We start from the raw sequence: 16,738 nt of genomic DNA, 5'->3' as shown, positions 1-16,738 counted from the left end.
TTCTGATGGAAATGATTTGCCATGAGAGCAAGTGAACTTGGACTAAATACTTTGGGAAGGCTGAAAAACTGGGAAGGAGGAGCAGTTGAGAGGTACGTTCAAGGCAACCATGCAGTGGGGAGCAGCAGGCAACGGGGGCGAAATAAACTCTTCCTGACTGGAGCTGCTGTAAAGTTTTCATACTTTGCAACACAGAACAATACAATTGTCCCTGGCAAATCACTGCCTCCAGCACTCAAATTGACACGTTTCAAAGAGAGAATTTCATATGTGGCAATCAATTTGGGTTCACAATATTCCACTCAAACAAGTCATGGAGGATTACTGGACGATGAGTACTAAATGCTCGATGAGGATGGCGAAATGGTTCACGACATCGAAAGGAATGGCAAACATGGACAAAACAATGAAGCTGTGATTAATGTTCCCACTTAGAAAAGTGCTCCACCTGAAGCTGAAACTAGTGTGAGAGAAAGAGAAAAAAAGAAAACAAAAGCAGTCACAGCATTTACATTTCACAGACCAGCAACCACTGAAATGAAAGGAGGGGACACGTTCACGCGCTCGGAGGGTTTTCATGCAGTGCAGTGGGGGAGAAGATGAGAATTTATAAAATCAAACTGAAAAGTTTTCAAATAAACAATTAAAAAAAAAAAAAAAAAAAAAAAAAGAAAGAAACAACAAAACCACCAAAACTGAAATATGCACTGAAAGGAAGATATTCTACAGGGAAACATCAGGGAAAACAAAGGCAGAAAAACCTCTACCGAAGACACCACCTGTGTTGACTCTGCACTTGGGCTGGGGTTGGATCCCCATGGGGCTGCTTTTGGACCACCAGTGTTTACCCAGGAATTGGAGCGGTCTAAGCCCTGGGCATGTAATAGAAAGCAGTTGGGAAAGGAAAGAAATATTACACGTTGCATGCCATACAGCAGTCAAAGTTCAGTCCTTACAAGCAATCAAGGTGGGTACACTGCAAACGCATCAGCACTCTGAACCGTTGGGGCCGCCTGAGCTCTCAGGTGCCCATTTTATATCTCACACACATACAGAATATTAATCCTGTCAACAGCTCTGGTCTGGCCTGTCCTGACTGGAATGCTTGACATTCAAAAGCTCTCCTCCTCCTCCTGCTGAAAAATCTCACTTGTCCTTTGCTCAGTTTAAACCCATTCCCATGGAGCCAGGTGAGATTTACACTGTGACAGAGAAAAACTGGTGCTGAGATGTGAGGATGCTCTCCAAGGTTTCCAGCACCTTCAGGGTAGCCTAGAGTTCATAAGCTCTACAATTCTCACTGAATTCTCACAGAAATGCTGAGAAACTGAAGAAGCTGACTGCCAACCCTCACAGGGTTCCCTGACCATGGAATAAAAGCCCAGCACTGCTGGCAGAATAACCCTGTGGACAGGATTTCACATGGACACTTGGGCATTTCCTCTTGGCACTGTGGCAAAGGGAGGAAAGAACACGTACCTTTTCTGGAACCAATCTGTTTTGCCAAGCAAAACATTTGAAAAAATCATCCTGCTTTTCAAAAGCTCAATCTAGTCTGTACTTCAAATTCTACTGCAATGGGTCATTTTGGCAAAATTACCGAGGATCCTTCCTCTCTCCCTTCTCCTTGAGACACTCAGAAAGAAGGAAAAAATTAAACTTGTGCTGTCACCTAGACTGCTCCCAAACCAGGAGCATTCAGGGGGATGGAGTGGACTTCCCTGGGTCCCAGGAAGCAGCTCTGACACACACAATTCCTTATAAACACCACACATGGATTTTGACGACCCTCACCTGTGCGAAAGCTCCCATCCTCATTTCTGTGCCAACTTAGGGCTTCTTCCCAAAATGTAAAGCAAAGGTGCAGCCCATTTCATCCCAGTGATCAGCTGCAAAGTCCACCAAGCCAAATCATCCATTTCTCTCAGCAAACTAAAATACACCTCAAGGTTGAACCTGGCGTGAGAGCTGTAACCTGGGATTCAAACCATTAATCCACCCAGCTCCTCGAGGCAGAGCTCAGCAGCGCTGTAATTTTGCTTAAGATGTCCAATAAAAAAAATACCGAACACATAAGAAGAGTGTTTTAATCTCAATTACTTTTTGGCAGGAATAAATCAAAGCCCTGTGCCCTGCTCAGCCCCATAAACATGCTTTATTTTGCTCACAGTGATTTACGAAAGGGCTTTGCAGAATGCTGAACCAAGCTCTTGTTTTGTAAAATCAGGTCTAATTTGGAAAATGCCTTTATCCCCCTCACATTTCTCTCTCAGCTTTTCATGATCTCGTGGCTCTGGTTCTGAGGATAACAATTCAACACACACTGTGTTTGCAGAAGCAAAAGTCATTTTGTAAAAATCTGGAAAGAGAAGGATTCTTTCCTCTTCAGAAAACAAAAGAGTACAAGAGCTTCTTATTGCTTGGCAGAGTCACTCCAAAGTTCACAAAGCTGTTGTTAAATTCTGTGCTGCCCCTGGGGTTCAGCCTGCAGCTGGGTCTGTGCAGGAACATAACCCACATCTGTGAAAATCCGTTGGCAGAGCAACGAAACTCTACAACATCTTCTGGGTTTTTTCCCCAGCACATCTCCAGCGTTTCAGGATCACTTTAAACATCTCTTTTTAGACATTTAATAGATTTTCTTTAGTAGGGAATAAAATTTACATGGCAATGTAAATTTTACGATTTCACAAATTTTGCATCAATTCACAAATGATGGCAAAACGAGTGACAGACCTAAGATTCTCTCTGTTGTGACAATAAACAATAAACAGAAACCTTCCAAATCCTGCAGAGTTTTCAAAATGAAGCAAGAAGGTGATAAGGGAGACTTAAAGCACTTATACCACACTTCTAAATACCTTACATTAGAATAAAAAATAACACAAGACTGGACTTTGAAGTCCAAAAAACAAAAAATCTCACAGTCTGAGCTGTTTTTAAGCAGAAAACTTCTGTGATAGGGAACCTACACTTCAAATTAGAATCTATCTGGGAATATTCCTTAAGCCATTACTTAAGAGAAACAACAGGGATTTTTGCACCCTTTTACTCATGACAGCATCCCAAGAAGTGTTTTATTTTTGTCTATTGATATTAAAAAACAGAAATAATTGAACTCAACCAAAAGTCTGTATAGCCAGACTGAGGTTAATTCCTGATGCTCAGACTACCCTAAAGGAAACTTTTACCTCAACAATTATCCACGGAACAGGTTTTCCTTTAAAGCCCGGAGTACACCTCTGGAAGAAAACCTCTCTTCATTTTGTATTGTGCCATTATTCACCAAGCCAGCACACGTTAAACTTCTGATAGCCTGGGTAAATTCCATATGCACATCAGTGCCTGTGGCATTTCACAAAAGGTCAGGCTTGTTTAATTAGCAAGATACTGAAGTGGTCTTTAAAATATTTCAAGACTTTTTTAGTCCAGACTCTGATGTAAGAAATAATCATTTGCCTACCCACAATTCTTCAGCCTCTTATTTGGTCAGCAAATGACGTTGTTGTTCATTTAAAATTGGTAACCTCTTCCTCAAAGTGTGTTTTTCTTGCTCTTATAAAACCCAGCATCAGCCACAGTCAAGCCTGTCTGGTCAGGGTGGTGGCTTTGGTATCAACCTTGCTCCCTAATCTTCCAAAGGAATTTAACAGCTCCCTGAAAGGGCTCAGGAATTCGCCTGTGCTGAAAGGTCACGATGGGAAAGAGTCTCACCCTGGTGAAGTTATCACAGTTTGAAGAATTAAAAAAAAAAATAAGAGAGAACTCCAAAGCAGCTCAGGCACCGCTCTCAAGGGACGGAATTACCAACACTGCTTTGTCTTGGCTCATCCCACGTATTTCAGGCACAGACTGGGACTGTGGAGGTTCTGTGCAGTCAGCAGGAGGAGATGGATTTACTGATGCCTCCAGAGCCAGAGTACAACCAGGCTGGATGCTCTGCATCCCCAGTGGAATGTCATTTTATAGAGTGGGGAGGTGGGAGTCAGTCCCCCTGCGGCTCAGCTGGCCAGGCCGTGCCTCTCCCCAGCCATCCCAAAGCCTCTCTGGGAGGAAGAGGGAGCAGGAATATTCCTGCTGTGTGCAAGACACCTGCTCTGGACACGAGCAGAGAAATCTGAGCAGCTGAATGCAGAGGAGAGGAGGGAGTTTGGGGTCGGGAGGGAAGAGTGGGGTAAGAGGGTGCAAGGTTTGGGGAGACACAACACAGCTGGGCACAGGATTCGGCTGCTGGCCATGCAAAAAGGGAGGGGAGACTAATCCAGAAGGACCCCAAACCCCTACACTTGTGGGAGCAGCACTCCAGGATGGCTCCAACAAATCAGAAACATTTCCTGCGGTGCCAACCACATCGTGAAAGGGCTGAGGAGGGGCTGGGACAACCCTCAAGGCCTTGCCCGGTACTCAGGAAGGAACGGGAGGTGCTGGGGCCCTGAGGGGTCCCTGGCGGGACAGGACAGACGTACCTTGGTGCCGATGATGGAGCGCACCTCGTCGTCGGGCGACGTGGGGGTGCCGGAGATGTCGGGGTTGCTGTTGCTGAGGCTGCGCGAGCGGTTCAGGTTGAGGCTGGCGGGGCGCACGGCCGACCTGGCCATGGTGGCGTAGTGCACCGAGCCCCCCAGGCCGCCGGGACCTGCGGGGACGTCCGGTCAGTGCGGCCACCCAGAGCCCCTCAGCACACCCAGGCTTTTCCTCACCCGTCAGTGCAGCCATTCTTTATCACCCAGAGCCCCTCAGGACACCCAGGCTTTTCCTCACCGGTCAGTGCGGCCATTCTTTATCACCCAGAGCCCCTCAGCACACCCAGGCTTTTCCTCACCCGTCAGTGCAGCCATTCTTTATCACCCAGAGCCCCTCAGCACACCCAGGCTTTTCCTCACCGGTCAGTGCGGCCATTCTTTATCACCCAGAGCCCCTCAGGACACCCAGGCTTTTCCTCACCCATCAGTCCGGCCATTCTTTATCACCCAGAGCCCCTCAGCACACCCAGGCTTTTCCTCACTGGTCAGTGCGGCCACCCAGAGCCCCTCAGGACACCCAGGCTTTTCCTCACCGGTCAGTGCAGCCATTCTTTATCACCCAGAGCCCCTCAGGACACCCAGGCTTTTCCTCACCGGTCAGTCCGGCCATTCTTTATCACCCAGAGCCCCTCAGGACACCCAGGCCTCTCCTGTCCGGTCAGTGCGGCCACCCAGAGCCCCTCAGGACACCCAGGCTTTTCCTCACCCATCAGTCCGGCCATTCTTTATCACCCAGACCCCCTCAGGACACCCAGGCTTTTCCTCACCGGTCAGTGCGGCCACCCAGAGCCCCTCAGCACACCCAGGCTTTTCCTCACCGGTCAGTCTGGCCACCCAGAGCCCCTCAGGACACCCAGGCCTCTCCTGTCCAGTCAGTGCGGCCACCCAGACCCCTCAGGACACCCAGGCCTCTCCTGTCTGGTCAGTCTGGCCACCCAGGGCCCCTCAGGACACCCAGGCCTCTCCTGCTTGGTCAGTCCGGCCACCCAGACCCCTCAGGACACCCAGCCTGGTCACTCCAGCCATCCTTTATCCCCCAGACCCCTCAGGACACCCAGCCTGGTCACTCCAGCCATCCTTTATCCCCCAGGGCCCTCAGGACACCCAGCCTGGTCACTCCAGCCACCCTGTATCCCCCAGACCCCTCAGGACACCCAGCCTGGTCACTCCAGCCACCCTGTATCCCCCAGACCCCTCAGGACACCCAGCCTGGTCACTCCGGCCATCCTTTATCCCCCAGACCCCTCAGCACACCCAGCCTGGTCACTCCAGCCACCCTTTATCCCCCAGACCCCTCAGGACACCCAGCCTGGTCACTCCAGCCATCCTTTATCCCCCAGACCCCTCAGGACACCCAGCCTGGTCACTCCGGCCATCCTTTATCCCCCAGACCCCTCAGGACACCCAGCCTGGTCACTCCAGCCATCCTTTATCCCCCAGACCCCTCAGGACACCCAGCCCCACCCCAGGCCTCCCCTGCCCGTCTCTCCAGCACGGGAATCAAAAGCTGTTTTATCCAAGAAGCAAGAGAATCCCTGTGGGACTGTCTTTAGCTAAGGGGATGTTTTCCAGACCTCACACTCAACACCCTCCAAAGGTGGGCCCAGTTGTAGGTACAAAAGCTTCCCAACAGCTCTGAGCTTTCCCACTCTGTGCATGAACATTCCCTCCAAAGCCTGGTTTTCCATGGCTGCCACTCCACCTCTTTCTCATCCCTTCCTCTCAGCAGGGCTGGGATTAATTTTTTTCCCTCCTGTACCCAGACATGTGTTTTCTAGTATTTATACTCCTGCTTTAAATACATAATGTCTGTATTTTATATGTACACATAAAAATAAAAATATGACGTATATATATGTATAGGTAAATTAAAATATGTAAAATATTATTTAAATAATAAATTTAACTAATTTAGGCTCTATTTCAGCCCAAATTTGGTCATCAATTGCAATGGTAAGGAGAGCAAGTTTTTGTTCAACTGATGGATAATACTCTTTGGATTATCTATTCTACCCAGCCAGTGTTTAAACTTCTGCTGGAACTGGATTAAAATATAAAAGTTCTTGTGAGGGAGACTGGGAAATACGACAGGGGCCAGGAGTGCATCACATCTGTCTCATAGGAAAAAAACCAGATTTTTTCTGTAATTCACGATCCTTCAGCAGAGACACCGTTATTTAAAATCATCAAATATAAAAAATCATCAAATAATTAGTCTGACCTGACCATCACTAATTAAACTCATCTTTTAAGTGGCTGCACTGGCAAATTAATAACAGGGCCCTGCAGGGAAGCAGCCACACAGCTGGAGCTCAGGAGCACCTGCCAGCAAGTGGCTTCTGCCTTCTTTTAACAAACTTGAAATAAAATGAAGAAAAAAAACAAACAATAAAAAGAGCTACCTGGTGATGGTGAGTTGGGATAGGTGTTGGGCAGGCGAAAAACATAATAAATATAGGAGGCAAGAAGGCTGTTCCTGCCATGCTGGTCCTGGTTGCCATCCAAGTTCTTGTGAAGTCTGTTTATGATCGATGCCATCGCTTCAAAAGATGCTTGGCCCAGGTTAACTGAAAGCAAAAAGCGAGGAGTTTGGTTTAGACTGCAGCAGGAGCCAGGGCAAATCCTAAATGTGCTGTTCATCCACCTCCTGTGGGTAAATGGTGGAGCTTTTCAGAGCCTAGCAAGCATTTCTCATCCCAAACTGAGACTGGGGTTTGAACCAGGTCTAACCAGCCTGAGAGCAGGACAGCTGTTCCTGTGATCAGCTGCCCCTTTTATTAATAATCAATTTAATGAATTTAGGCTCCATTTCTGGAAGCAGCCCAACTTTAGTCATCAACGGCAATGGTAACAAGATGAAGTCTTTGTTTAATTCGATAATACCCTTTGGATATTTATCATGCCTTCCTCAGTTAATTATTTCCTCTATTTAAGTCTTAGCCAAAATAAAAACTGTACCAAAAGAACAGTTTCATTTTGTCTCAAGAAAAAAGCTGTTCTGAAAATGAACACAAAAATCTACACAAAGACTGAAGCAGATATTCTAGAAAAATTACGGATGAAGTAGACAGCAGCGAGAGAATGAAAATCTTATTTTAAATAAATCCAGTCGCTAATGTCCACAATATTCCATACAAACCAACTGAACCAATACGGAACACCGAAAGAGTGAAAGAACATTAAAATATAAAATAAAAATGCAGGTAAATTCTTTCCCAGAAAGATTAAATGAATAAATGATTGACACAGCTAAGAAAAAAAATTTACAAGTATTTTTAAAGCAGTCTTAGATCCTTATATTCCACCACCTCCAAACTCAGGTTTCCTACAAAAAAAAAATCAACAAAACCTGCTATTTTAAATACTAAGGATCTAATCCTGGCTTAAACTTGAGATTTTTTTGTACAGCCAGAGCTTAGCCCTTCACAGGGAGCAAAAGAAGGGACTATTCATGCTGGCAGTACCAGAGCCACAACAGGAACATGCAGCATCTGTATTTTCCTACTTTACCTACTTCCAAACTTTCCAAGGCTATTTGGAATTCCAACTTTCTGTCAGGATGGAGAAGCTTTAACGAGCTCCAGTGCTAAAAACATGCTGAGCTTCCAGAAAACTCAGGCTCTTTTCTGGTGGCTCAATTTGGACACCAAACTCCCAGTCTTTCTTAGAAGCTTTCCATTCAATATTAAATATTGCTCCTGTGTATATCACCCCAGATCTGGATGCCAGCATGTTTTATTTGGGAGACACTTGGTATATTAGCGGCACTAAAATGAAGCATAAAAATGGACTTTTTTACTTCTACATAAATATGACAAAATTGGAAGTGTCAAACTTTCAGCGATGTAATTCTCTATAAAACTTAAATAAAATACCTATTTGGCCTGCAATGACAGGAGGTCTTACTACCAGAAGGATCAGTTTGTCAAGCAGGAGATGAAGAAATCGAACTACCGGCTCCAGTTGAGAGGAATTTAAAGCTGAAATGCTGCTCTTCAGTTCGTTTTCCAAGTTGTTTTCCATAATTCTCATGTCTCCTATTCGCACAGGGAACATGTGCTCATCCAGAGCATGGACAAGTGCAAAGAACTTGTCGAGGTAAGGGTCCTACAACAGGAAAAAAGCCAATAATCAGCAAGAATCTCTGAAATATCTTCATTTTCTGTGGATTTGTGTCTCACGGATGGGTTCTCACCCTCATTTTTCTATCTGGCCATTTAATCTCACAAAATTAGCAGAAATTCAAAATCTCTGAGAGATCATCTTGTCCATATTTAAATTCTAGCTCTAGTTTAAAAGGTGTCAAGGCAAAACAAGAGGATGCACAGGGTGCGTGTCCTTAGAAAAAACAGACAAAAAGGCACTAAAATCACATTACTATTTACAGCACAAATAAAACACGCCAACTCCATCGAAATGACACAGTGGGAACGAATAAAACACAAGCTGAAATGATTAAACAAAATGATTGTCATCTTTATTTTCAGATCAAAGACAGACAGAGGGGAAATACACGGAGAAACAAAAGAGGAGGAGAAGGGGAAGAACAAGAAAACAACAACAAAACAAGAAAACATCATTTGCCTGGGCTGTGTTAGAGCTGTTGTATCGAGCACAGCAGGCTGAGGTCTGAAAACACTGCTGGCCCTGCGAATAAAGGCCACACCACTCATACTTTTAAGCAGAACTTCTCAAAAATACTCACAGCAGAATGTGGAAAAACAGGTGTGCTGGCTCAGAACTGAAAATGAGATTGCAATTTCACTACAAGGGATTGTTACAGCCTTCACAGCATCAAGTCTGACAGTGCTTCAACTGTCAGAAGATTATTTTATTCCAGTGCCTGCTCTCCACACCTACCTGAGTGTGGAGGGATGACACAGCAACCACTTCCACGTTGAAAACCCCTTTGTGGTTATCCACCCACTTCATCCCAGGGAGAGGAACCTGCAGGTTGAGGGAAGAACGTGAGAGGATGGGACAGAGAGCAGAGCTTAGGCTCTGCTAATTACAATTTAATTTATTTTCGTCTGTTTTGGTCGGATCACACACACACAGCCAGACACAAACACTAAAATCCCGTCCAAATTTCACGGTATTTAAGAAATAAATAAATGCACACACACGGATACGTGCACATACATCCTCTCATTTTTTCTCACGTGTGCTCTGCTGGTTTTCAGAACTCAGCTCACCTCTGGAGAGAGCACTGAGTAAGCCTGTGGTGGCTTTTCCAATGACACAGGGAGACAGAACTGACCCGTCTTTAACCGGCCGTTCTGGAGCATCGGGATCCACTGGGAAAAAAAGAAAACAAACAAAACCACACATTTCCTAAGGCTTTCTTGGAGCTTTTGCCGATTTCTCAAGCTCTCCAATGGGATGTGAGCTCACAGGGATGCTACACAAAGAGCCAGCAAATGGATTGGAATGAAACCTGTGCTGAAAAGTGTAAGGATGGAAAGGCACTCACGGTGTAGCCGACTGGAGTCTCCAGGGGTGTGTTTTGCTTTTGTTGGCAACTGACGTGGTAGAAAGTAAAAAGCAGGTGGTGGTGGTCTGTCAGAGTGGCTGGAAGCTTAATCTTGATTTCCTCATGAAAATCAGGAGATCTGTGAAGAGAGCAGAGCCTCAGCTGAGTCACCCACAGTGGTTCGCTACCTTGTGCTCGAGACTGAACCCTTTGAGTTAAAGGACCTGCAGGGAAGGGAGTGGATGGACTACCCCAAGGGATTAAAGCTCCCTTTCTGATCAGCAAGCACTGGAAAAACTTCCAATCCACAACAAAATGGACAGCAGCCTCCTCCTCACACAGGCACTCTGAACCACATGAGCAATAAACTCATCTCAACGTGCATCCCCGACCTGTAGGACAGAACCTCCCCTAGAACATCTCTCTCTGGCACAGGTGCAAAGCCAGGAAAAAGTTCCTGCTGGATTCAGCACTCCTCACCCCAGCTGCAATGGAATCATTTCCAAGCCCAAGCAGCTCCAATTTGTACCTGATGTCTAAAAGGCTCCAAGAAAACAACGGGGGCACCTGCTACCCTGAGTTTGGAACATAAATCTTCCTGACTACTGACTGGAGTTGTACTTGGAGCATCTGCTGAGCTGGGCTACGTGCTCAGGATCACACAAAGCTGATCTGTACCAGAGAAAACAAAGACTCTGTCTCCCAGTTGTCACAAAACTCTAAGGATGGCATCAACTGGCACTGCAGTCACTGTGAATGCTGTCCAGACGCTGATTGTTAAATAATTAACACCAGTTAATCATCACTGGTGAGCTACTGCACTTCCACACTGTGTTTTACCTGTTGTGATACACCACAGCTGTGTATGCTTCTTTGGAAAACTCAGGACAGCTGGATTTGCCAAAGATGACCTGCAAAAAGAGGAAAAAAACCACAGAAACTCCCCTATAAAACTGTGCCAAGAATTTGTTCCATAATCCTGCAGGGACATTTAGAGCTCCATTTATTGTGCTCCTGTGCAGTTACACCAGCTTGTTCCCTGCACCTTCACTTACAGGCAGCACTTCAGTCAGTCACTGAAAAGGCACAATTTTAACAACTCCAGTGACACATGGACACAGACAGAACTGATGGCTGCAAGCACCCCCGCACAGATCTTCCCTGAGCGGGGATCACTGCTGGCCCTGAACAAAGCTGTCACCTTCCATTCTTTTGTCATGGAAGCAAAGCTCCTATTCCAACCACGAGCAGGGTCTGCTGCAAACACAGAACCACAGAATCCCAGACTGGGTTGGAAGGGAATTTAAATCCCACCCCAGGAATGAGACAGGGACACCTTCCACTACCCCAGGTTGCTCCAAGCCCCATCCTGCCTGGCTTTGGACACTTCCAGGGATGGAGAATCTCTCTGGGCAACCTCTGCCAGGGCCTCACCACCCTCATAATCAATAATCTCCTGTTAAAACCCCAGCTGCTCCCCTGTTACTTTACAAACTCTACACAAAGGCACTCTGTGCTCTGAAACAGAATTTTCTGTTCCTCTGGTTATTTTGCAAGGCGTTTCAGCGAGGTTTTATCACAGGGGTTTCCTGACTGCAAGGAGAGCTCTGCCCTCCCCGAGGAGCACAAAGCCTCCCCTCACCGGCATGGCGTTGCTGGGATCCTCTCCGTACATGAACTGCACTTTCACTGTGATATTCCTGGCTGATCCCTGGCGGTTGGCAAAGTTAAGGCTCTGTGGATACACATAAAGGAGATTCCTGCAAGAGACAAAGGCAGGAGGTGATGAGAGGGATCACACATTCATTAATGCTGTCAACTCAAACCTCTGTGGAAACGTTCATAGTGAAGGGGTGGGCATTTTCCATTCTCTCAGATGCAGTGCACACCCAGACAAACAATTTGTCTTTGGTAATGACCCCTTATTTCAGGCCTCAAAAGACGTAATTTTAAAACTCTCGTCATATTTTGAAACAGTTCTTGTTTGGAAAGGTACTTAAAAAAATCCATCTAAAAATTTCCCAGTGATTCTACAATCTGAGAAGTTCAAAAGGAAAGACAACATGAATACAAAAGCTTTATTTACTTCTACTTTATATACTTTATTTGCTCAACACAGAGCAGCTCATTTCTGTTAAATATCTTCCTTCTCCTGGGTTTGTTGGGTTTTTTTTTTTCTTTTCTTTTTTAAATCTCCTGACATCAGGATGACTTCAGGTTGCATATCTCCTCTGAGAATGGATTAAACTAAATGGACACGTGTAGCTTCAGGTAATGACAACACTCCCAGGTACCTAAAGGACTGTTTCAAAGTCTGAAGTAATAAAGTGCTCATCACATCCACAGGGAATGCGGCAGGACACAATGGGAGGAAATTGCAGCACAGGAGATTTAGGTGAGGCACAAGGGAAAATGTTCTGGCTGTAAGGAGAGTTAAAGCAGTAGAACAAATTGCCTTGGAGGCTGTGAAACTCCATTTTCTGGTGGTTTCTCAGGACAGGTGAGGCAGACACTCTCCAGACGGGTTTAAAGACAACCTCAACCTTCTCTGGGCAGGGGACACATCATGGAAACCCCTTCCAGTCCCATTTCTCCAAGTCTGTGATTACTTTAACAGCCATGAGAGATGCAAAATTCTGCAGTATTTTCTGTCCTCTGAGCCCCTGCCAACAAGGTGAACGTTGGATTCACACTTTATCAGCAAAACTGCCCACTACAAACCCCTACCTGTCCTTTGTGCAAGTAATTTAGACCTACACCAAGCTCCTTGATGTTCTCTTAAGGACAAAAAAAAAAAAAAACAAAAACCAACCCCCACAACCTTTTCGACCTCAACACTCAGTTACTCAAAGGAAATGAACATTCTCTTGCTGCCAAACAAGTCTAAATGTCTGAATTGTTGCACAGCTTTAAAAAACCAGCCTGGAAATCGCCAGCCCATCTCCCACACAGCCCTGGCCACCACACCAGCCCCATTCCTCCTTGGCCAGGCTGGCTCCTGCAGCTCCAGCCAGGGGATCCAGGAGGGATGAGTACATGGAAGCTCAGGGAGAGCTGCAAGTGCTCCCAGGGATAAAGGACTGGCACGCTGCATTCTGCCCCAAACACTGCAGAACCAACCCTCTAACACCCCTGGCTTGTGAGGCAAGAGGAAAAAGAGGTTCCCTTCCCTCTGGGAACCACCCCGTGGGTCTGAACACAATTTGTAAGTGGTTTCCGAGTGTTCCCTGTCCCAGAGAGACAACAGATGTCAGATGGGCTCAGAAAAGTGAAGTGAGGAGCACAGCAGGACAACATTTAAGGTGTAATAAAGCAGCTGCTGTCGAGTGCTGGCAGCAGGAGCTTGATAACAAAAAGACTCATTTTTGGATTCTCAGGAGGGCAGTAACTCAGGGAAGGTACCTGGTGCATTTTAGATGCCAGGAGTTTCCAAAACACCTGCACTGGTGGGACACACTCCTGGAGGAGCAGCTGCCCTTGGCTGCCCCAAACAGCACTAATGACAATATTTTGGCCAATGAATCCCACCCAAGGACTTGGTTCTGATGGCAATTCCATTTGCTCCCCAAACAGTCCCATCCACACAGACACAGCTAAGGCTGATGCTAAGGAATTCCCTGAGAGCAACCCAGCTCCAGGGATACTTGGGGCAGCCTCACAAACCAGGATCTGCTTCAGCCCTGCAGGCAGAGGGATGAGCTTAGCAGGCAAGGGGGAATTTCATCCCTTTCAAGTCCTTCATGGTGAATTAAGTTTTTGAATCCCATCCCCACTGGTCACTTTGCCAAATCAACGCTCTCCTACTATCTCAGAGGGGGCCAGGGCCATTTTTGTGACTCTCCTAAATTACTTTGCTCTGCCATGAATACATTTGCTGCTTGATGTTCTTTTCAAAATGAAAATGGAGATGAAAATTTACTCTAAAATGTACCTTGCTCATAAAACTTTTATTAAGTATTATTAGTGCTTAAGAGAAGGATTTAAGGTATTTGTGAAGCCAGGCTACAGGATCTCTATATTAAAGGCAGGCTTATGCAAAGGATTGATTTATGCTGAGGAAAGGGACAGGTTGTTCCCCTCTCCACTGCTTTTCAAGCCCTCATTAAGGGCATTTCACAAGGAAGAAGCTCTTGGTGCTTATGGGATTGCAGATGCACAGATCCCATCGGAAAAGGGACAGGGGGATGTTCCCCCTGCTCAGGCAGCCTCTCTCCAGGGGGTTTCCTATCACAGGCATCTTCCCTTTGTGGAAAACTTATATGGAAAGAGGGGAAAAAATGTCCAGCTGGCAAATCAGACTGTGACCCCAAATGGAAAAATCCTGCTTTCCCTGACCACAGGATCCCAGGCTGGTGGGGGTTGGAAGGATCACGTCATCCCACCCCCTGCCATGTCCAGGCACACGTTCCACTGCCCCAGAACCAACCTGGCCTTGGACATTTCCTGGGATGGGGCAGCCAGAGCTCCTCTGGACAAACTGTGCAGGGCCCCACCACCCACACAAAAATGAATTTATTCCCAGTATCTAATCTAATCTAAACCTACATTCTTTCAGGTTACAACCATCACCTGTTGTCCTGTCCCTCCGTCCCTTGTCCCCAGTCCCTCTCCAGCTCTCCTGGAGCTCCTTTAGGCCCTGGAAGGGGCTCTGAGCTTTCCCTGGATCCTTCTCCTCTCCATCCCCAGCTCTCCCAGCCCCTCTTCTACCCTACATAACTAAAAACCTCATCTCCCTGTCTAAACACAGCTACAGGAGCCATGGAAACAGACTGATGGCTGAAAAAGTCACGGGAACGTTACGAATGTTTTGATTTCCATCAATAAAAGTTCCAGGCAGGAGCTTTAAACCCAAGGACTTGTGTTTGGAGTTCTTACTAAAATGCCACGCCAAATATACGCAAAGCTTGTCCTGTTATCTCAAACAGATCTCCAAAGCACTTTTACTTCCATAAAATAAATTGCTAAAGTGCAAAGGCTTCCCAAGCCATGGAAATAATGACACTCCTCTAAATATTTATGTAATATCATTGCAGCCATTTTGCAAAATCCTTCACAAGGATATTAAAACATTAAGAGCTGCTCCTAACTCTTAGAGGGAATTTCTAGCTACCATGAATATTTCCCTTTTCAGGAAAACCCAGAGAGACCCTTTTCTTTGCTTTATTCCTACCATAAAAACCATTAAAAGCCCATATAATCAGGGTCACCCAGGTGCACGGAAGATCTTCAGGATCATGTTTGTTATACACATCTCCTCCTGACTGGGCTGCCAACTCTCAGAGGCAGGATTCCCTCTTAGGGTTTCCACAGCTCTTGAATTTTACGGTTTAGTCATGCCAGAAGCTTTTCTCCTCTCTGCTTTCCTGTGTCCCACTTTTCTTCTGGACTCTGGGACGGTTGTGACATCTAGGGGTGTTCTGCAGGGAGTTTAGCGCTGCCTGATGTCCCTGGCCTTGGCACTAATACGGAAACGTGCTTGGCAGCTAATTAGTGCACTTTTTTTATTAATATTTGACATCAGGGCCTTTTGGCTGCCTGTTCCCTTTGGAAAACAAACCTTTTCCACAGGCAGGGTCGTGCCTGAGCAGCACCAGCAGCACATAAGCCACAAGCTGGAGAAACCTGGTAGAAAGTCTGATCCCCAGCTGCTTGGTCATTGCTGTATCTTGATTAACTCCCCATATTTTTTTCTAAAGACTAAGCCAAGAAGAAAGAATTTTGGAGGGGGTGATGGGGTGAGGAAGAATTCGAAATAAACCGGAGAGATTTCTTACTGAAACCGTTAAAAAAGAAAATGGTTCATCTGAAACCACATAAAACCAAAGCCACTTAAATACTGTGAGGTGGATTGAAGAATGCCTATACATTTGGGTTGGGGTTGGGGTTTGTTTTTTTTAAATTTTACAACCAGTCCTTCAAGTTTTGCAGCCCAAAATCCCTGTGTCAGATGCCAGAGAAACAATTCAGAATTGTTTTTTGTTTTTTGAAGGAATCCCTGTTCTGCCCAGAGCTGGGCCTGACCACCTCCCTGCTTCTGCTGGTTTTCCTTACTTCGGGTACTCCAGTAGCTCTGATCCCAATCATACTGGCACAAAATATTCCCCAGCAATTAATCTCACCTCTAAAATACTTTCACAGTATTTAACTGTGAATGGAAAAGTTACCTGCATATTGCCAACCCCTGAGCACACCAATACAGGAGGTAAAAATTTCGGTTTTTAAACATTTTTTCTATGGATGCTTCATATCACACGTGCATATTTATGTGAACAACACAACAGAAAGTCCAGGGGAAGAATTCCTGAACACACGAGAATTTAGCAAAAACCTGAAAACTCTCCAAAGTACATTGTGCAATGCTTGGTTTTGATTTCTTGGATTGCTATGAATGAGTTCAGAAAGAGAAATACCTTTCACTCACACTGCAATACTACCCAAAAACCGCCCACGTTTCCATGCAGAGACCCACTGCAGAACTGGGCATTTTATTTCAGAGCACTTGCATGCAGCCTTTTCTTTATGCAGTGTGAATCTTAAACTGCAAAAAGAATGGTAAAGTGAGAAATGCAAGCGAGGTATTATTTATCTCGCCCACCCCTGGAAAGCAGCTCTTAAAAAATAAGTTTTCTACGGTGTAAATTACTGCACAAACCTTAACACAGTAGAATCACACCCAGGCAATCTCTGGACCTAATTCCCTCTTTCTCACTTAATCTGGGCTCGATGACAAGTAAATCCACTG

The 16,738-nt window shown here is 45.8% G+C and overlaps 1 protein-coding gene across 17 annotated transcripts in view; it reads right to left on the bottom strand.

Annotated features, from left to right (window-relative positions):
* DOCK7 (dedicator of cytokinesis 7) overlaps positions 1 to 16,738 on the bottom strand; it is a 95,603-nt gene that overhangs the window by 31,160 nt on the left and 47,705 nt on the right. For 10 of the 17 annotated variants that reach the window (XM_040072655.1, XM_040072656.2, XM_040072657.2 and 7 more), the window contains exons 15-23: positions 11,639 to 11,756; positions 10,837 to 10,907; positions 9,997 to 10,135; positions 9,719 to 9,820; positions 9,384 to 9,470; positions 8,399 to 8,630; positions 6,926 to 7,090; positions 4,467 to 4,636; positions 780 to 872 (exon numbers count right to left, since the gene is read on the bottom strand). In XM_040072655.1, the coding sequence (XP_039928589.1) occupies positions 780 to 872; positions 4,467 to 4,636; positions 6,926 to 7,090; positions 8,399 to 8,630; positions 9,384 to 9,470; positions 9,719 to 9,820; positions 9,997 to 10,135; positions 10,837 to 10,907; positions 11,639 to 11,756 (1,177 nt within the window). The remainder of the gene's footprint in view (positions 1 to 779; positions 873 to 4,466; positions 4,637 to 6,925; positions 7,091 to 8,398; positions 8,631 to 9,383; positions 9,471 to 9,718; positions 9,821 to 9,996; positions 10,136 to 10,836; positions 10,908 to 11,638; positions 11,757 to 16,738) is intronic. The other 7 variants (XM_040072663.2, XM_058421713.1, XM_040072664.2 and 4 more) reach the window with 1 other exon arrangement.

Source organism: Hirundo rustica, chromosome 9 (assembly GCF_015227805.2).
Source record: "Hirundo rustica isolate bHirRus1 chromosome 9, bHirRus1.pri.v3, whole genome shotgun sequence".
NCBI lineage: Eukaryota > Metazoa > Chordata > Aves > Passeriformes > Hirundinidae > Hirundo > Hirundo rustica.
Note: the sequence above shows the minus strand (reverse complement) of the source record. Positions and strands in the feature narration are given on the sequence as shown.